The sequence below is a fragment of the Erithacus rubecula genome, assembly GCF_903797595.1.
Source record: "Erithacus rubecula genome assembly, contig: SUPER_Z_unloc_4, whole genome shotgun sequence".
NCBI classification, from domain to species: domain Eukaryota; kingdom Metazoa; phylum Chordata; class Aves; order Passeriformes; family Muscicapidae; genus Erithacus; species Erithacus rubecula.
The window spans coordinates 2495502-2514738 of NW_027635670.1; the positions used below are offsets into that span (position 1 = coordinate 2495502).

General features: G+C 39.7%; 1 protein-coding gene across 1 annotated transcript in view; it reads left to right on the forward strand.

Moving 5' to 3' along the window:
- Positions 1–9270: 9270 nt before the first annotated feature.
- Positions 9271–19237, forward strand: part of COMMD10 (COMM domain containing 10) — a 101563-nt gene continuing 91596 nt past the window's right edge. The window contains exons 1-4 of the mRNA XM_079331533.1: positions 9271–9431; positions 9553–9643; positions 12317–12427; positions 14157–14312. Coding sequence (XP_079187659.1) covers positions 9400–9431; positions 9553–9643; positions 12317–12427; positions 14157–14312 — 390 coding nt within the window. The 5' untranslated portion in view covers positions 9271–9399. The remainder of the gene's footprint in view (positions 9432–9552; positions 9644–12316; positions 12428–14156; positions 14313–19237) is intronic.

Here is a 19237-nt window from a genome sequence, read left to right on the forward strand (position 1 = left end):
AACTGTTTTTGAGCTCTTATTGAAGCTTGCTTTTGAAGCTTGTTTCTTACCCTGATTCTAAGGCTTTTGCTCTTTAAGGCACTTAAAATATATTTTTACTTACTTAAACTTACTTACTTACTTAAGCTTACACATCTATTTCATGTCTGTGTGGCCTTATATTTTGATTTTTCTAAGAACTTTAATTCAATTCCTGCATACTCTTCTCCCTCTGAGGGATGCAGAGAGGCCTCTCTTTTCACACTCCAGCAGGCAACAAGCTGGAGCAGCTGGAAGCCGTTGTGTAGTGGGAATGCTGTGACACAGTCATCATCAGTGAAACATGGTGGGACAACTTGCTCAACTGGAGTACTGTGATAGGTGGCTGTAAAGTTTTCAGAAGGGATGGGCAAGAAAGGAGAAGTGGGGAGGTAGCCATGTATGAAGAGTTTGGTTGTCTCAAGCTTAATAATTGTGACAATAGGGTTGAGTGTTTCTGGGCAAGAATCAGAGGGAAGGACAAGGCAGATATCCTGGTCAGAATCTATTGTAGACCTCCAAACAGCATGGAGAGGCAGAAGAAATATTCTATAAGGAGTCTCACCATCACCCTTCTTCTCTCAGGGAGCTTCAGCTTTCCAGATACCTACTGTCAATACAATGTAGCAGAGAGGGAAAACAGTGTAGGAAGTTCCTGGAGTATATGTAAGGCCATTTTCTGCAAGTCATTTCAGAAAGACAGCCAAGGGGAGGTACCTGTTGGACCTGTTCTTTGTGAACATGAGGATGACATGATGGTATGAAGCAATCTTGGGCACCAGTGATCATGAAATGATAGAGTTTTCAATTCTCAGAGAGGAAAGGAAGGGGGTCAGCATAACTGCCATCTTGGATTTAGGAAGGTCTGTCAAGGGGCCTGGTTGTCAAAATCTGTTGGGGTGCAAAGGAATCCAGGTTTTTCAAGAAGGAAATCTTCAGGCTGCAGGCTGTCCTCATGTACCAGAAGACAAGATGGTGTGGAAGAAAACCATCCTAGCTGAACAGAGAGCTTTGGCTGGAATTCTGGGTAAAAAAGAGAATATATTACCTTTGGAGAAAGGGCAAGGCAACTTAGGAGGACTACAGGGATGTTGTGAGGTTATTCAGGGAAAGAAACAGAAGGGACAAAGCCCAGAAATTAATCTGGCTACTGCTGTAAAAGACAAATATTTTTATGTATACATCAAATGTTTTCATAAATACATAGAGAAGTGTTTGGACAATGTTCTCAAGTATAAATCTTGGAATGTCCTGTGCAGGACTAAAAGTTAGACTTCATGAGCCTTGTAGGTCCCTTCTGGCTCAGCACATTCTGTGATTCTGTGACCATGAAAACAGGAGGGCTAAGGACGATCTCCTTACCTCACTGATGTGGGGGATGCATTATGATGAAGGATGAGGAAAAGCAGAGATACTTAGTGCCATCTTTACCTTTGTCTTTAATAGCAAGAGGCTGTTCTTTGGGTACCCAGCCTCATGAACTGGAAGACATGGATGGGAATCAGAAGGAAGCCTGTGTATTAGGAGGATCATGACAACTGACTTGTTACACCACTTAGAATCACTCAAGTCCATGGGGCTGGATGGGATCTACTGAAAATCACATTGTTGAATTCTTTTGTGTTACCGTATGGTTTTTAAAATGGACTGTGGCTCAGTCACAATCATAGCTAAATGCAAAGTATAAGAGAACTCCATCACAAACACACCTATTGCAAACATGGAAATAGTGCACAAATCACCCCCCCCTCCCCACCCCCTGCCCCCAAGAAAGAAAGAAAGAAAGAAAGAAAGATAAGAGAGCCAAGATAAAGAAATAACAGGGCATATGCAGTTCTCCTGTGGTTTGAAAATGACTACCATTGCAATGATCCTGCTAACTTTCCCCTAAATTCCGAATGAGCAGTTCAGAGTGCGCAAGTATAGTTCTATTAGGGCAGATGTACATGGGGACCAAGAAAAGATGTTTTACATATTTTTGTATGGATTGTGAAAGTTAGTGGTAGATACAAGTATAAACAGTGCCTATATCTGATAGTTTTCTTAGGCAATTGCATAATACCACACTGCATGACATTATAGTTTTTAATCCCATAAGAGAAATGGCAAAGAACATTTTGTAGTCTCTTGTGAGATTGGTTATGCTTCAGATGACATCAGATTATCTTATAAATCATTCTAAACAGAAATTTTCCCTATGGAGTAAGGAAAAATGTTTTGCTCTAGAGAGCTGTTTAAAGGAAAGCAGATCAATGAACTCTTTCTCAAGGTCTATGTGTCCTTCTTTTCTCTCTTCCCAATTCCTCTACTCCTCCCCAGATGATGCAGTTTAAACAACTTGTGACTCTGTGAATTTACTTTTTCTGTCTTTTCCTTGTCCATGTGACTGCTTTACTCATGGCTACCAGTGATCCCATTATGGATCAAAGGGATGGGAATAGATAGATAAGGAAAGAGAAAAGTATAGATAAATACATATTAAATGACAACCTAAAGTAAGATGCTATCTCTTAATCTCTTGTCTTAAAGTGGATTCAATTTGTTTAATTTGAAATTATTTTGTCTTCCACTGTATTTCCATTGCTTAAAATCATTATCTATCTAGAAGATGTTCACCCTCTGCTTTATTACATGTTATTACTACAAAGAAGCCAATCTCAGGGAAATAAACAGTGTCTTCCCATACAATTTCAATAAAGATGCTTCTTTCTCTTCCAGCCTCCTATGCACTTGGGCATTTTCTTACTGCAGTTGTTTTAATTCCAAAGACTACACTGTACATCTCCTGCCTTTTACAAACTTGAAAACTAAGAAAATAAAGAAGACCTATGCACAGTATCTAGTTGTTTGCCTTCATTACACGGAGTTAGACAACAAGCTAGAAATACACCCACCAAAGACATTCTCTATTTAAAAATGTATCTACTTTTCTACATCTGAGGTTGTCACAGTTCTGGGGGAAAAAAGCCACGATGGCTGTCCTTTCCAATTTGCATTGGGTACTTACAACTGCTTCTATAACACAGGCTAAAAAAAAAGAAGTATTAATAGAATTATTGCCATGTGGCTCAGAAGAGGCAAAGGCAAGAATCATTAAATATTATGACTTTCAAGATGTGAAGGTACTCAAAAGACCATGAACACCTGAAGCTTTATCAGGTGAATTAAGACATGGGAGTTTTGAATACGGCAGACCAAAGCTGTATTGGGGCGCAAGGCTGACTAGCTAGCCATCAGTAGCAGGACCACCACTCTCTTGTCTACCACTATCTGGGTGCTGCTAAAAGGGATGCACAATGATGGTTTTTCTCTTGCTCAGTATTTGTAAATCCTTCATGCAATGTTCCACAGTGAAAAATTGTATAACACAGCACTTCTGAAGCACAGACTAGGAGTACAATAGATTATAGCACTGTAAAACAACAGGCAGAAAATTGAGATCTTCTTTCCCAAAGTAAGCTCCCATTTTTATGTAAAAAATAGCATAGGATTTCCGTCCAAGTGGGAATTGAACATTAGGTAACTTGAGTAAACCACAAGGTATTCAGTTTACCTTCAGTGCTTTAAAAACAAGAATAGTCACTCCCGGGAAAACTCAGATCTATGGTTCCAGAAAGTCTACATATTTCAATTACAAGACCACTAAACTGTTCCTCCTGGCTTAAAATGAGCTTCTGCATATGGCAAAATGCCATTCCATCCCACTGCATCATTAAAGCATTAAAAAAAAATACATTTTTGAATTCTTTTCCAGATAATTTTCATTATCCTTTATAATACTTCCTATAAGAGCACAATTGAACTTTGTCTATATCCATCCATATTGTAGTAGAATACAGTTTTGACTCACTTCAGTCCAAAAGCCAAAAGAACTAAAGAACTAAAGCTCAGCTAAAGAAATATGGACTGATACTTTCTGAATAAATATTCAAACATCCTTAAATACATATTTGCATCAAGTGTATTAATGAATTACAGTTGTTATAGCTCTTTTGTGCTAGCATGGCAGGATGGGGTGATGAGGGGAGAGCAGTGGATGTTATCTACCTCTACTTCAGCAAGGTTTTGACATTGTCTCCCATAGCATCCGAAGGTAAGTGTCCTGCTTTAGGGAAAATTTGGAAGAAAAGCTCCAAAGGGCACCCCTAGGAAACAAACTCAAGAATCCCCTCCCCCAAGCAGTTTGGGAAGAAATTTCCTCAGAGAGAAGTGGAAAAAACCTGTTTATTCTACTGCCCAGCACCAAAAAAAAACAAAAAAAACAAAAAAAAAAAAAACCAAAAAAAAAAAACCAACAACCAAGAAAACAAAAACAAAACAAAAACAAAACCAATACCAAACAATAAAATCCTGTGTCCACTCTGAAGAGATGACAAATTCAGAAAGTCTCTCTCCTGTGGATGGTTGCTCAGCTCAGTCTGTTCTCAGTCCCTCCAAGACTGGAAAATGTCACTGCCCAGGCCAGGCCCCCGTGGGCCACAGGTGCAAGCTCCTGGTGCTCCCCCCAGGTCCCCAGTCTACAGCAGGGCCAAATAATTCCAGAAAAAAAAAAAAAAAGAAAAAAAAGAAAAAAAGAAAAAAAAAAAAAAAAGAAAAAAAAAAGAAAAAAAAGAAAAAAAAGAAAAAAAAGAAAAAAAAAGAAAAAAAAGAAAAAAAGTCTGTCTGGGGGACTTCTTTGCTTCAGTTAGTCCAAAAGTAGCTAAAATCAAAGGCGAGCTCTCTCCTGCTGTCCACCATGGCTACACCGTCCAGGAGATGAAGCAATAAAACTCCTATCTCTGTGTTTTGAAAGCAACAGCTTCACACTTTCTACTGCTTCTCCTTCACCTCCTCTTCACTCTCAAATCCAGCCTTAAAGATACAAAATTTATTTCTGGGCTTAACTAACAAATGGGGATACAATTCAACATCACAAAGTCATCCCAGGACAGTAAGCTCTGGAAATGTTGCTTAAATGAATGGACGGTGAGATGGATCACAAACTGGCTGAATGGCAGAGCTCAGAGGATCATGATCAGTGCAGCAGAATCCAGGTAGGGGCATCTGGTCAGTGGCATTCCCCAGGGATCAGTACTGGATCCAGTCATGTTAAGCTTCTTTGTCTATGGCCTGGGTGAAGGGATCAAATGCACCTGCAGTAGGTTTTGCTATGATACAAAACTGGGGAGAGTGGAGGATCCCCCAGCAGTCTGTGATGACACTCAGTGGGACTGGAAACCTGGGCACAGAGAAACCTGATGAGGTTCAATGAGGGCAAGTGTAGAGTGCTGCACCTGGGGACAAATAACCCAAATTACCAGCACAGACTGGGGGCTGATCCCCTGGAGAGCACTGACTCTTTAGGTCTATGTGCATACAAGTGTGCACATGCTGTACCAAATGTGGGAGAAACACTGCTCTCCTAGATTTTTAACTGCTTAAAATGTTTAACTTAAGTGATAAGTTAAATTAAATGCTATTTCAAATGCTATTTGAAATAGCATTTGGGCTTTTGGGCTGTATTCCCCTTTATCCTTCCCCTTTCTCTCCTCAGTCTGCCTTGACCATCTAGTAAGTTGTAGAGAGGGCCTATGGAAGCTTTTATATTAAACCTGTCTTTACTGATACTTTTGCCAGTTATTCTTTAAGCAATCTTAAAACACTCATTCATTACACAGGTGCAAGTGCAAACCAGGAAGAGATGAACGGATGCTTGAGAAGTCACAACTTTTTAGAATTCTTTTTTTAGTAGCAGAAAATGTATTAGGATAAAAAAACTGCATAATAGTGCACTTGACAGCATCTTGTCAGTTTAGCTTATTATTTATAGTTTCCAATCAGGTGCTTTCCTTCCTGTGTTTCTTCAGCACAGGATAATACAGGGTAGAAGAAAACTCCAGGGCCCATAAGTCAAACCTCCTGTGTGAAGCAGTTTCTCCTGGCACAAGTTGCCCAGTTTAGTTCTTAATGTTCTTAATGTTAATTCTCCTGATTATTAATTTTAAATATTCATTTGATACAGCAAAGTGTGAAGGAAAGCACTTTAAAATAGGTCCAGGTTGTAAAACCAGAGAATTGGCAGCAAACCTGCTCAGAACATCCAACCTGTATCAACTGGAACTTTATGAAATAAAGCAATTGTCTAGACTTCCAGTCGCCCTTGCTCATTTTGCCTGAACAAAGTTTCTAAAATTCTACTTTTGGGAAAGATTTCCTAGAACAAAAAGATGTTGGGAGTTTTTTTTCAGTGTGGAGCAAAACACTCATTTTTCTTTTCCATCCAAATAAATTTCTGGCAAGAATACTTTTTTTCCCTCATGTTTTATAAGAGCACAGAAAACCAGATTAAGTAGTTGAGTATAATTGTATTTCATTCCAGAACAATAGCTTGAAAAATGTAATGGCCATTCATAACAATAACTGTGGGTCCAACTTCTGCTAAAAGTCTGTTTCGGTTTAAGACAATTTAAAAAGTGTACACTCTGAACTGAATTTCCTCTCTTCAGAGTTTTAACCAGTCCCTTTTGTTATAGATGACAATGTAATATTGGCTTTCGCATTCACAGATCAGCTTTTTACATCACATCTATTTTGATATGGTATAATTTGTACTTACTTTAACTGCTTTTGTCTAGTATAATCTGTCAGTCTATATATGCACTGTACAGTTTGCATGAATAGTAGAGTGATAAATACATTGCAGGCTTTAGCAAAATTTTAAAATAGAGACTAAAATGCCTATATGTGACCAACTCAGAGAATGTTGTAAAGTAATTGTTTTTCTCACATCTGCAGACTGGCCTCTCCAAGTGATAACAGTGACAGAAACCAGAGCATAAGCATCTGGGAATGATTTATCGACGCTTTGCTATCAGGGAGTGTGGAACAATAGGACGGAGTTAGGGGAAGAATGTCTTGCAGACAAGTCAGAGGTTAAAAAGCCAAACAAGAGAGATCCTGGAACATCAGAAACTCAAAGGAATGTTTGAATAATATATAAACTCATGAATATGCATGCACCCCCAGCAATGTAACTGTATATAGAGAACGATGTCTAAAGTTGACGGCGTGTTCTTTGGCTAATCACCAAAACCACTCCAGCGCTGGATATTGTCTCTTATTAAACGTATTAAATTCTAAAGTGTGAGTTTTAGTTTTCACACTTTCCACCATAAGGAGAAACGAATATGAGTAGGTGTAAGTAGTAGATGTTAGAAAACACAACAGTTTACTAACATGAGAAACAGCAAGAGGCAAAAAATAACAGTGAATAACCAGTAGATACAAAATTGCTAGATCTCACCGCCCCTCCAGGAAAAAAAAACAAAAAACCAAACTTAAAACGGAGCCTCCTCGAGGATGGCCGGCCCCCCAGAGCCGGAAATGTGGTTTTAAAGACAAAGGGAAGCTGGTGACAAGCCCCTCCTGGGAAGGCAGGAGCGGACGAGGCAGTTGTGACGGCAGACAGAAATCAGGGGCACCGCTGGTGTGACTGGCCCCGCGGTGCCAGGTCTGTCTCGCTGGGCGCTGGTGCTGCTGTCTCTCTGTCTCCTGTCATCTGCTGCGTTCCGCTGGCATTGGTGCTACTATTCCTGAGCCGTGGGAGCAGGACGGAAGAAACAGTCTCTCAGCACTGTGACCCGACCCTGACTGGCTCAAACTTTGCACAGTCGGCAGGTGTTGCAAAATTCATTCTGAAACAGGTTCTGGTGTGAAAATGCAATTTTTTGGGTTGCTGCTCTTAGGAACCCAGAAAAGTCCACCTAAATCAGCATCTACTTTGAGCAAATGCCACGAGGGAAAAGAGCACTTGGCTTGGGCGCTCCAGCATTTTAAAGGGATCTGCACCACCGCCACCTGCCCTGCAATTCCATTTCTGGTGCTGGCCCTTAAACTGTCAGTAACAATTTTGGGCACAGATAGATATGGAATACAATAACATTTTGAGCTATGCAGGACAGAGTATGTTTTTAAAACCTCAGGCAGGAATTCTCTATTTTCAAATTCCTGTTAGAATATAGCCACATCTCTCACCTTTTTTTTTTTTTTTTCCTTTTTAAATTTTAAATTTTTAAATAAAGTTGCTTCTTAAGGCCAAGTCTGTTTAATCAGACATTATATTTTCAGATGTCTGGATGCAATGCTAACCATATTGAAGTTGACCCTGCTGACTAAACACCTTTCAATTAATAGAGACAAGATTTCAGCATATGTGTATAAAGCATTTCTTCACAGTACCCTCAAAAATTCCCAACCTTTTTCCACCTGTCTCTTGAGCTTAAATTGTAATAAATTACAATTTATTTCCTCTGCGACCCATTTTACAAATCTTTGTAGCTACATTCAGAAGTCTTCAAAAGACTTTTAATATCTTTAGTTGACTTCCTAGGAAAGCTATGCATATGTAGTTATGCTGTCTGTTCCTCTGTTTGCTCATCCCATTGTCTTTGATCCTGTTTTTCAATTTCAGCCAAATCTGATGGAAAATAGAGGTCTCACAGACATTACATCCATTCAAGTGGAGCAGAAACACACAATCCAATGCCTGAAAGTGAATGGTTCTGTTCATGTAGCTTGAGAACCTTGCACTCGGCCTGACACAAGGCAGGGTGTGCTCTGTGTCCTGCAGGGCAGTTCAGTGGTGTGGGATAGCCTGGGCACAGCCTGTTTGGGGAAGGTGGGAATGCAGCCAGTCACTTTAGACTCCAAGGCCTCCAGAACAATTTGCTTTTGCTTTGTGGGTGGCGTTTGCTTTGGCAGGTTCACGGCCTACAAACAAGAATGGTGATGGCAGGTGTTTTAGGGCTGACTGTGCTCTCCCACATGGGAACAAATGTGGAGCCTGAGGACAGTGCACAGTGAGGGCTCAGGGATGTGGTTTGGGGATGTGGCTCGGGGATGTGGCTCAGGGATGTAGTTTGGGGATGTGGCTCGGGGATGTGGCTCGGGAATGTGGCTCGGGAATGTGGCTCTGGATGTGGCTCCAGGCCCCGTCCCGCTGCTCTCAGGCGGCCCCAGGGCGAGGGTCCGCACCTCCACCCGGGCTGCCAGCGACGGGGCGAGAGGACACAGCCTCCAGCTCCGCCCGGCCAAGTTAAGGCTGGACATAACGAGGAATTTACTCACAGGAAGTGTGATTAAACACTAGAATGGACTACCCGGGGAGGTGCTAGATCCACCGTCTCTGGGGATGTTTAAAGAAAGACTGGACGTGACACTGCAGTGCCGTACTATAAGGGACGTGGTGGTGCCCGATGATGGGCTGGAACACCATGATCCCAGCTGTCTTTCCCCGCCCAGCTCATTCCGTGCCTCCGCGGGTTCGCGCTGCTCTCGCTGCGAGCGGCGCGGCAGCGCTTGGCCCCGCCAGGCCGCCGTCGGGGGCGGGCCCAGGCCGCAGCCATGGCGGCGCCCGTCGTGCCGGAGAGCGACAGGTACCGGCGCTCCCGCGGCGCCGCTCCCGCCGGGCCGGGCCGGGCCGGAGCAGACCCCGCACTGTGCCGGGGCGCGGCGGAGCCAGGGCCCCTCTGACCCCCCCTTCCTCTTTCCTCCCAGCATCCGCAGGGCCGTGTCGCTGATCAACGCCATGGACCCGGGCCGGTTTCCGCGGCTCCTCTCCCGCCTTCTCCAGAAGCTGCACCTGAAGGTTGGCGGGGCGGCGGGGCGGGCGCGGGCCGGGCCGGGCTGCAGCGCGGCTGCGGAGCCTGGACATCTCCCCGCCCCCCTTCTGAAGGACTTTAGATCTTAATTTCATCCAGCACTAGTTCTTCAGAACATTGTCGGGGTAGTGAAATGAAAGCCGTAACGAATGGCAGGACGCGGAGTGACGCTTGTTGCAGCCCGCTGTCTCCAGCGCCGGTGCGGGAGCGCTGCCCGGGGACACGCGAGTTGCTTGGCCTTTTGCAAAACTCCTTCTCTGCCCTCACGAATGCTGTCCGCCGGATTTGCTGCTCGCTTTGCAAAAAGCCAGTGGGCACACTTTCGAGCGAGACATTGGTTATTTATTTCAGAATTGTGCAGGCCTGATTTTCAGTGGTATTCCCCAAGCCTAGCACACAAATCATCAAAACTTTTTGTCATTTAGACATTTTAGCAAACAAAGGCTCTTGTTTGTTGGTAACAAGTTACATAGTTCTTATTAGTTAACATTCTGCCTTCTAGTGGTTGATGATTCTCTCCCTTCCCGTGCTAATTAGTCTGCATGCTCAGTTTTCTCTTCTTTTGACTCAGTGGGTTTCTTGGGTTGGTGCTCTGTGGTCGCAGATTCCCCTGCAGGAATTACCTTTCACCCAGTCAGGGCTGATTTCAGCACAGCTCCTGAGTTGGCTTTATCAGTTTCTCCCTTATCTTGGGAGTCGTGCCAAATGTCCTTGAGGCCTATAAATTCTGCATTCTTTGTGTTCAATCAGTGGTGCATCCTTCTTCCCAAGTTTTGTTAACCTCCCCCTAGGTCTGAGGTCACTGACACTTGTCAAGCCCTAAACCTTATCAAGGCAATTCTCCCAACAATTAATTTGTCTTTCTAAAACCTGCACCTCACTTAGAGCTTGTTAGCTGCTCCCTGTTTCATGGATTAAATCACCTTCTTGATTAGGCTCGAAAGTACACAAGGATCAAACATCAAAGAACCTATTTTCTTAAGAAAATGTTACAAGTTCCACATTTTACTATGCAATGGAAACGCTAAATAGGTGTTTTATTTATTTTTTTGCATTTGTGAACGTCCATCAATTAAAGACACATGTGGAATTAAGGATAAAAAATAAATCCAGAACTTTTACGGAATATTTCTGTTTTCTTTGCAGAATATGCTTTTGATTGCAGAGAGAAGAAAAAAAACAAACAAAAGAAGTAAATCAGTAGTCAGTTTCATTTTGCAGTGCTCAAATGTCAAATGCAGGCTAACTCTTAGCTTTGTACTAAATATTGCAGGGGAAACTAAAATGAATCTTACACCAGAAATAATTTTGTTAGTTTCATTGTCTTACACTGCCAGATTTTATTTATTCCATTGTTTTGTGTTTAGACAAGGTATAAAAAGAAACACAGAATTTGTTTTCTATGTGCATATACTTATAGACTAAATGGTAAATTATAATAGTAACAGCGTGGGAAAAATGAAAATACATTAAAGATTATAAGTGTGAAACTGTAAGGAATAATTTGATTCAACTGCTAGTTTGTTTGTGTGTTTGTTTTCTATTAACATCACTAGCTTGGATGCTGCTGTTATTGTAGAGAGTTTTCTCAGTTGTTTTGCATGGTTATTAACTGTTTGGTAACTGGTACGTGTCACCAGCTTTTTGTTTGTTTGATTTGTTCTTTTTTACTAGCATTACTTAGCATTTACTTAGCATTTTAGTAGCTCTTCTCAGTTTTAATTGGCATTTACAGGAGTAAAAGTGTTATTGTAATTCAGCACACTCGATCTCATGAATAGTTTTACTTTCTGAAGTACCTAACTAAGTAACTAGTTAAATTGCTGGAAGTTTGAAATTAACTTTGTTGCCTTAACAAAGCAGACACTGGGAGCTCTGTGTTTCCTTTTAACAACTAATGATTCAAATAATGTTTCCATTTTGATAGTCTCGTTATAAGCATTGTGATCATTGAAAAGTTTTGTGTAATTGCCTCGTTTTTAAATTTGGACAGCTAAATTGTTTTGCTTGTCTAGCTTTGCAGTTTTGGATTACTAAGTGGTCTAAATGTGGTGTTTGTTAGTAATTGGGTTTTAAAAGAAGGCAATATCTGCATTTTAAATTACTTTTTAATCTTCTGTAGTAAGTAAACTGCTGTTATTTTAAACGTACAGCACATTCTCAATTGTCTTCAGTAACACAGTAGGCCATAGATTCAAATCTGACTTTCAAAATAAATATATTTTAGGCCTTTATTTCCTTTGCAATAGCATAGGTGTTTTCCAGAAGGGTATCCAGAATGAAGAAACATGTGTAACTTAACTGCAGGTGTATGTTCTGTTTTCTGGGGTGTGCTTTAAGTAATGCACTTTGTACTCACCTATTTTTTTATTTATAAAAGGTTGTTGAAGATGATCTGATAACTGGAAGAAGAATATTTCTGTAGTGTCTATGATGTGCAAATAGAAAGCTTTTTCTTCTGATGTATGTAATCCTGTGATACTGTGTTGGCTTTTAAATTTGATTTTCAGTGAGAGGAATTGCATTTGCGTTGTAATTTCTGTTTAGAAACAACTGGATAGCTGCTGTGTTTATAATGATAAGGAGAAAGTCCTTTATTTTGATAAGGATGTTCTTGGTCCTTAAATGAAATGTCAGGACTAACCATTTTTGTGCTTCAGGCTGAAAGTACCTTCAGTGAAGAGGAGGAAGAAAAACTTCAAATAGCTTTTTCATTGGAAAAACAGGATCTTCATCTGGCTCTTGAAACTATATCATTCATTTTGGAACAGGTATTTTGTTTTCACCATTAGACATTAATAATTTTTTTTAATCCAGCCGTAGATTTAAAAAATAAGACAGTGAAGTAAAAAAAGAATTACTGAAAATATATCTGTAGTATATTTTATATGTTTTGGGGTTATGATTTAAGTGCTTTTTGTTTCATGCCTTTCTAGTTTGGATGGTACTAGGTACCTTTGTGCAGTGGTTTTTCAGCTAATGTAAGTATTAATAGTTGAGGTGAGATCTTCATGACTCCAGGGGAGCTCTGGATAACTGTGAGATACAGTATACTCTCTTGTTCATTGTATCAAGCCAGCCATGCGTTTTTAAGGTTCCTGTGAGGAAAATCCTAGGTAAGATTACTGAGCATAGCTTAAGTTACTTTAAGAGTCAATTAAGGGAAGTTTTCGTGCACAGGAGCAGTCTGTACTGAGGTGAACAGGCACAACTAATGTAGCTCGAGTATTTGGAGGAGTGGCTGACTGCATGGTGTAGCATGGTGCAGTCATCTTGTAAACAGAAATGCTTTTCTGATTCTGTGGTCTACCTCTGCTAGAGCTGGGAAGCTGTTGTATTACCCAGTGAATATGGTAACGGTTTTAAAAATTGTTAAGCACATGATGTTATCAGTTCATTTAATGCAAATATAGAAAGTGGAGTCGTGTGCAGGGATCATGCGTAGTTATGGTCTTTTGGTGGATTTAAATCTGGTCCTTTCTTACACGTCAGTTTATGATCAGTTCACTTAATTAACACATTCCACTGCATCAGAAATAAAACAAACAGTCTTCCTTGTAGCTCCCATCCACCAAAGAATCAAAATGAAGTGAGGTAACCTCCAGACTGGAATTTTAAATTTTCATCTCAGCAAAACAGCAGAACTGTTTACTGCCTTGTCCTGATTTCCTCAGAGTGCTTAATTACTGAAGATGAACAGAAAAATCAGATAATTCTCTTCTTGCTTCTTTTACATTAAAAAAAAAAAAAAAAAGCATGAATATTAGTATTAGAAAAAAAAAAAAAGAGTTGCAGATGGACTACATGTTGTATGAGAGCTCTTTGTTTCCTGCTAATAGCTGTGCTTCTTGGAGCAGCTGCTTGTTGGGTCAGATAATAAGGTGTTTTAACAGTTATTTGGTCTATGGAGGCATTATAGGTAAAAAGACTGCCATACAGTCTTTACCCCTTATATTGTTTCTTTTTTTAACCTGGCCTGGAGGTGACAGTCCTGTTTTGAAAGTGAAGAACCATACAGAGTGTCTTCCACAAAAAAATTGGTGCTAGTGGGAAAGTAATATCTAACTGAATCAGTTTAGCAAACAGTTCTTGATTTTTTATAATATTACCTTGTACTTTAAGTTTGCTTGAGTAGTGTTAATTTGGAAAAGTTCCCCTTTCTTGATGGTCTCAATTGGCTTCAAAACCTATCTTTTTTTCATTGTTAGCTGCTTTGCCATTATGTATGGTGGGAACATGTACATACACTCAGATATGGGTTGTGTCTACCTTTTTTTGGTAGTTTATCTATCTTTAGAAGAGTAATTTGTAAAACTGTATTTTGAGATAGTTACAATTTTCAGTCTACCAAGAGGGTTAAGATGAACAGGATGCATATAGTTCCCCTAGTGGAGTTGCTAGTAAAAATCTTTTGTGAACACAGTGGCCATTTGTGCTTGAGCATTCTGCTGTGACTTGTAGAACAGCACTTAGCAACAGCAGTTATTTTTCTTTTAACAGGCAGTCTATCACAATTTGAAGCCTGCTTCATTGCAACAGCAGCTACAGAGCATTCACCTGGATCAAGACAAAGCTGAAACATTTGCTAGTGCATGGGCAGCTGCAGGTCAAGATACGATTGAAAAGTTCAGGCAGAGGGTTTTGACCCCTCAGAAGGTAATGTGTGTGGTTTTTCTTCTGGGAGAGAATAAAGTTGTATCAGTTTGGTTAAAGCAAGGTGTTTAAGGTGCAAAGTTTGTAACAAGCCAGGTCACTTACAGGTGATCTGTAGAATTAATTAATGTGTCTCAATCAAATATATTGAATTCTGTTGTCTTAATGAGATGTTACATGTTAGCTGAGCTGCTGTAACCTGGATATATTGCATTATTAGCAACCTGTACACTGTTTGTGAACAGGCTTTGCAGCATGGCCAGGGACAATGTGTTCATGAGCGTTTGTGGTGATTGAGCTCATCAGCCTGGTCATTCTCTGCACATGTATCTGAGCTCCTGCCATCTTTAATTTTGTAAAATGGAGAGTAGTGGATTTTCTAAGATACTTATTACAATTTTTTGGTGTTTTTTTATGACAGCAAATAATTTTGTTTCCAGGATGCCTATTGCCACTTCAAACTTGCTACATGCTTTGGAAGTCTCATGTATCTTTAGACATAGACATTTATATATCTATGACAAAGTATAGTAACATAATTTCATTGATTCATAATAACCCTTCAAATGCATAAGGAATTGTATATAGAACACACCAGTGTCAGCCAGGATCAAATTTTTAGAAAGAATTGTGAAACTTAACTCAATTATTCTTGCTTTATTTTTATCATTGCTTTAAATCTTGTTGGGATAAGGTTCAGTTTGTTAATTAATGATTTAGTGAGTAAGACAAACATACAAAATAAATGGTATATATTAAGTATACATGGTGCACAGAGAGAACTAGAACAACGTAATTTGTATCAGCCTGTTTGCTCCTAAATAAATCTAGAATTTCACTTAGGGGTAAAATTCACATTTTGAGAAAATGAGGTATGTCTATGGAACAGACTAAAGATACTCTGAATTGCATCACAGTTGATTTTTTTTTAAAGTATTTAAACTTGATCCTTTGTAAAACTGGGTAATTTTAAACACAAAACTTAAAGGATTCTGATATGCAAAATTATAATAACTCATTAATTTAATAGAGTAAATGACTGATAGTATAAGTATGTTAAAAAAATCAGCAAGATATCTTGAGTTACTGTTTTTTATATTAAATAATGCCACTAATACCAAGTGTCCAAGTCCCAAAGTTTAAATGGTTAGTGGTACAGTAATTATAGAAGCAGGTTCATTTAACAAGGTAAGTATTTTGAAAACCAAGTGAAACAATGAAAGGTAAACTTTTCAACATACAGAGTATATGTGCAAAATGGAAGGCAGTTCTGAAGATAGCTTACAAAGCAGATGTCTTAAAAAAATTTATTCAGGCAGGCTATGCATTTATGCATATTTTACTCCTCCTTTCATCCATACATACCTGTGGTCCTTCTGTGACTTGGTTTGGGAATGACATTGCTCTTTTACTTATCTCAACTTTTGTAAGCCCTGCAACATACAATATTTCTGGTGTATGTTATGGTTTTAAAGGTTCTTTCTAAGAAGAGGTTCTTTCTTCAGCACCATCTGCTAATGCAGTGGTGTTTTCCTCCTATATTGCATCCCATATAATGAAGTTTTAAATTGTTGTTTTTAATTGAGCTTGCAGGGAAGAGACTGCAAAAATATTGTAGTGCCGTTTGTTTTTTAGTGAGAAAGCAGGTTTAAATACAGATGTGTGCCCCTATGCTTAAGCCATCATTTTCCCCCCTGCCTTTTTGCCCAGATAGCAGGTTGAGTATCAGTTTGAGTGTAATTTGAGTTGGAACTGGAATTTGCTTGCTCAGTTTATTTTGAAAGTCTCTAAAATATTACATCTGTAGACTTGCAGAGATTTTTCCTTGAAGATTAAGTTCATAAAACTAGTTACTGAATAAATAACTTATTCTGTTAGCAGGAAGTAAAATATTTGTAAAATTGCATTTTCATGGAAGAACCACTTTCCTTCTCCTTATAATCTTCTGAATCTCTTTGTAATATCTTACAAGTGCAGTAGCCAAGTATTAAAGAAAACAAACTGCATTGTTTCCATTGACATTATGTGTAATTGCATATCTCATGTATTTTCTGTACTACCTTTCTGTACCTTGAAAAGCAGTGGGCAAAATATTCTCTTACTTATGGTACATTGCTGTACTAGCCAATTTTTTGTAAATGTTCATCATCTTCTCTTCAATTGAAGTTAAAAAAAAAAGCTATAATCCTGAAAAATACCTACAGAAGGGTGATTGTTTTTTAGATTAGATATACAATTTAGGTATTTACATTGATTTAGAGATTATATTAACTTATTTCTTTATAAAAAGAGAAATTTATTGAATTACTAATACCTTCCTCAACATGTAAATATGGGTGTAATGTATTAAACAATTGATCCTATAAATATGCTCTCTATATCAGTATTTGTTTATGTGCCTATGTATGAATTCCCTTTTGCATTGTTCTCTTCCAAAAGCAACATTCTGTACAGAAAAAGAATGACATTTATATTATCACAAGTTCCAGCAACACAATTACAGGATAGTTGAAGCTGGGAGGAACTCTGGAGTGTATTTGGTGAACCCTCTCTGCTCAAGCAGAGGTAGCTTGAGCTGCCTTTAGACCCAGTAGCTCAGGACCATGTCTAGACAGCACCTGATCATCTGTGAGGATGCAGATTCTGCAGTTTTCCTGGGCACCCTTTGTCAGTTCTTGGCCACCCTTGAAATGTTTTCCTGTGTTCAGAGAGAGCCTGCCATGTTTTAGTTTGTGCCTGTTGCCACTTGTCCTGTTTCTGGGGATCACTGTAAAGAGCCTGGATCAGTCTTAATAGCTTTCCTTCACATAAGGAGTTAAAAATCTCTCTTATGGCTTCTTCTCACATGTGAGGTGTTCCTATCCCTTTGTCATCTTGGGGCCTTTGCTGTCCTCTTTCCAGTACCTACATGACTCTTATGCTGTGAAGCCCAGTGCTGATTGTGCTACTATAGGTGAGGCTTCACCATTGTTGAGTGCAGGGCAAGGATCATTTTCCCCAGCCTGTGGGAAATACTCCTCCTAGAGCAGCCCAGGATAGCTCATGATTGACTTGGTGTCCACCAGAAACCTCAGGTTCTTTTTCAGAAGGCTTCTTCCAGCTGGACAGCATCCAGTTTTTACTGGTGCTTGTCCTCTCCAATGCAGGACATTTCACTGCCTCTTGTTGAATTTCATGAGGTTCCTGTCAGACCATTTCTCCAGCTTGTCCAAATCCCTCTGGATGACAACATAACCCTTTGGTGTACCAACCACTCCTCTCAGCTCTTGTCAGACATCACCTGGAGTATTGCATGAGGGGCTGAGGGGCTCCCAGCACAAGAGAGACTCAGATCTGTTGAAATGGGTCCACAGGAGGGCCACTTGAAGTGATACAAGGACAGGAACACCTTTGATGTGAAGACAGACTGAGAGAATAGGTTTTGTTCAGCCTGCAGAAGAAAAGGCTCCAGAGAAACATTATTGTAGCCATTCAGTACTTTAAGGGGTCGTACAAGACAGATGGAGAGTTTTTGCTGGACATGTAGTGGCAGAACAAGGGGCAATTGCTTTAAATGGAAGAATTATGGATTTAGACTGGATTTAAGGGAGAAATTCTTGATGAGGGTGGTGGGAACTGGAGTGAGTTGCCCAGACAGATTGTTGATGCCCTGTCAAAAGTGTTGGAAGTGTTCAGAAGATTGGATGGAGCATTGATCAGCATGTTCCCAGCCTGTGGTGGGAAGTTGGACTAGATGGTTTTCAGAGGTCCCTTTCAATCCAAACCACAGTGTGAGTCTATGAATGCTAGTTGTTGGTTGGTTTTTCTTTTTTCTTTCATATTATTTTAAAAATACATACAGGCTTTTTAGCTATCATTGCATTGGATTGAAAGGGACCTCTGAAAACCATCTAGTCCAACTTCCCACCACAGGCTGGGAACATGCTGATCAATGCTCCATCCAATCTTCTGAACACTTCCAACACTTTTGACAGGGCATCAACAATCTGTCTGGGCAACCCACTCCAGTTCCCACCACCCTCATCAAGAATTTCTCCCTTAAATCCAGTCTAAATCCATAATTTGGTAAGGTCTGTTGCTGACCTGTTGGGGTAGTGTGTGGCACTACATATGGATTCAGAATTCAGTTCATATGTGATTCTTTTGTGCTTTTGCGTACCATGTGCTTCCTGCACATTAGTAACTGAATTTTCTTTACAGCAGCTTTAGTGGATGTGTAAAGGGGTTGCTTGTGTGGGTCCAAATATAGAATCAGGGTCATGGTTAACATTACTGAGGTCTTGATTGTTTAGTTCCAACACATACACAGTGTCCCTGCACACACTCTAATGTAACTAAGAAAGATCCATTTGGAATTTTATATTGTGTTTTGTTAAAATGTGTATGGCAAAATAATGTCTTTCCTGACACATGGTACTTAGAGGTTGTCTGTTTCAAAAGTATGGAAATGCTGACAGTACAGTATTTTCTGTCATGTACTCAAGAAGGACTGAACAGTAATCTTCAATTTCTGTTTCAAAACAATAAAAAATGGGAGACGGTTTTATTTTTTTTTTTTAATTTGGGTTATAGTTTGCGCATTAAGAAAACATTGGAACCTGTGGGATTGATTGGTCAAAACTAGTGGGTAACTGAGTATCTAAGTTAGTTATTTCATAATAAAGCTAAAAAATTTGACTTCTGCCATTTTTGAGAGTGGGCCAGTGCATGTTTTGGCTTGCAGAAGTATTCAGGTTTGGACTCAAGACCACTAGATATTATGAGAAATAATTTTTTACAGATAATTTGTCTGTATTAATGTGTTATTTCTCTTAAACTTGATTCTTTTCTCCTCCGTAAAGTATAAGTTGTTAAAAAGTAGTATTCTGAGTTCAGTGTCTGTCAGTTCTGTGCAAGAGGTGTAGGTGGTACTGTAATATGGTGGTTGA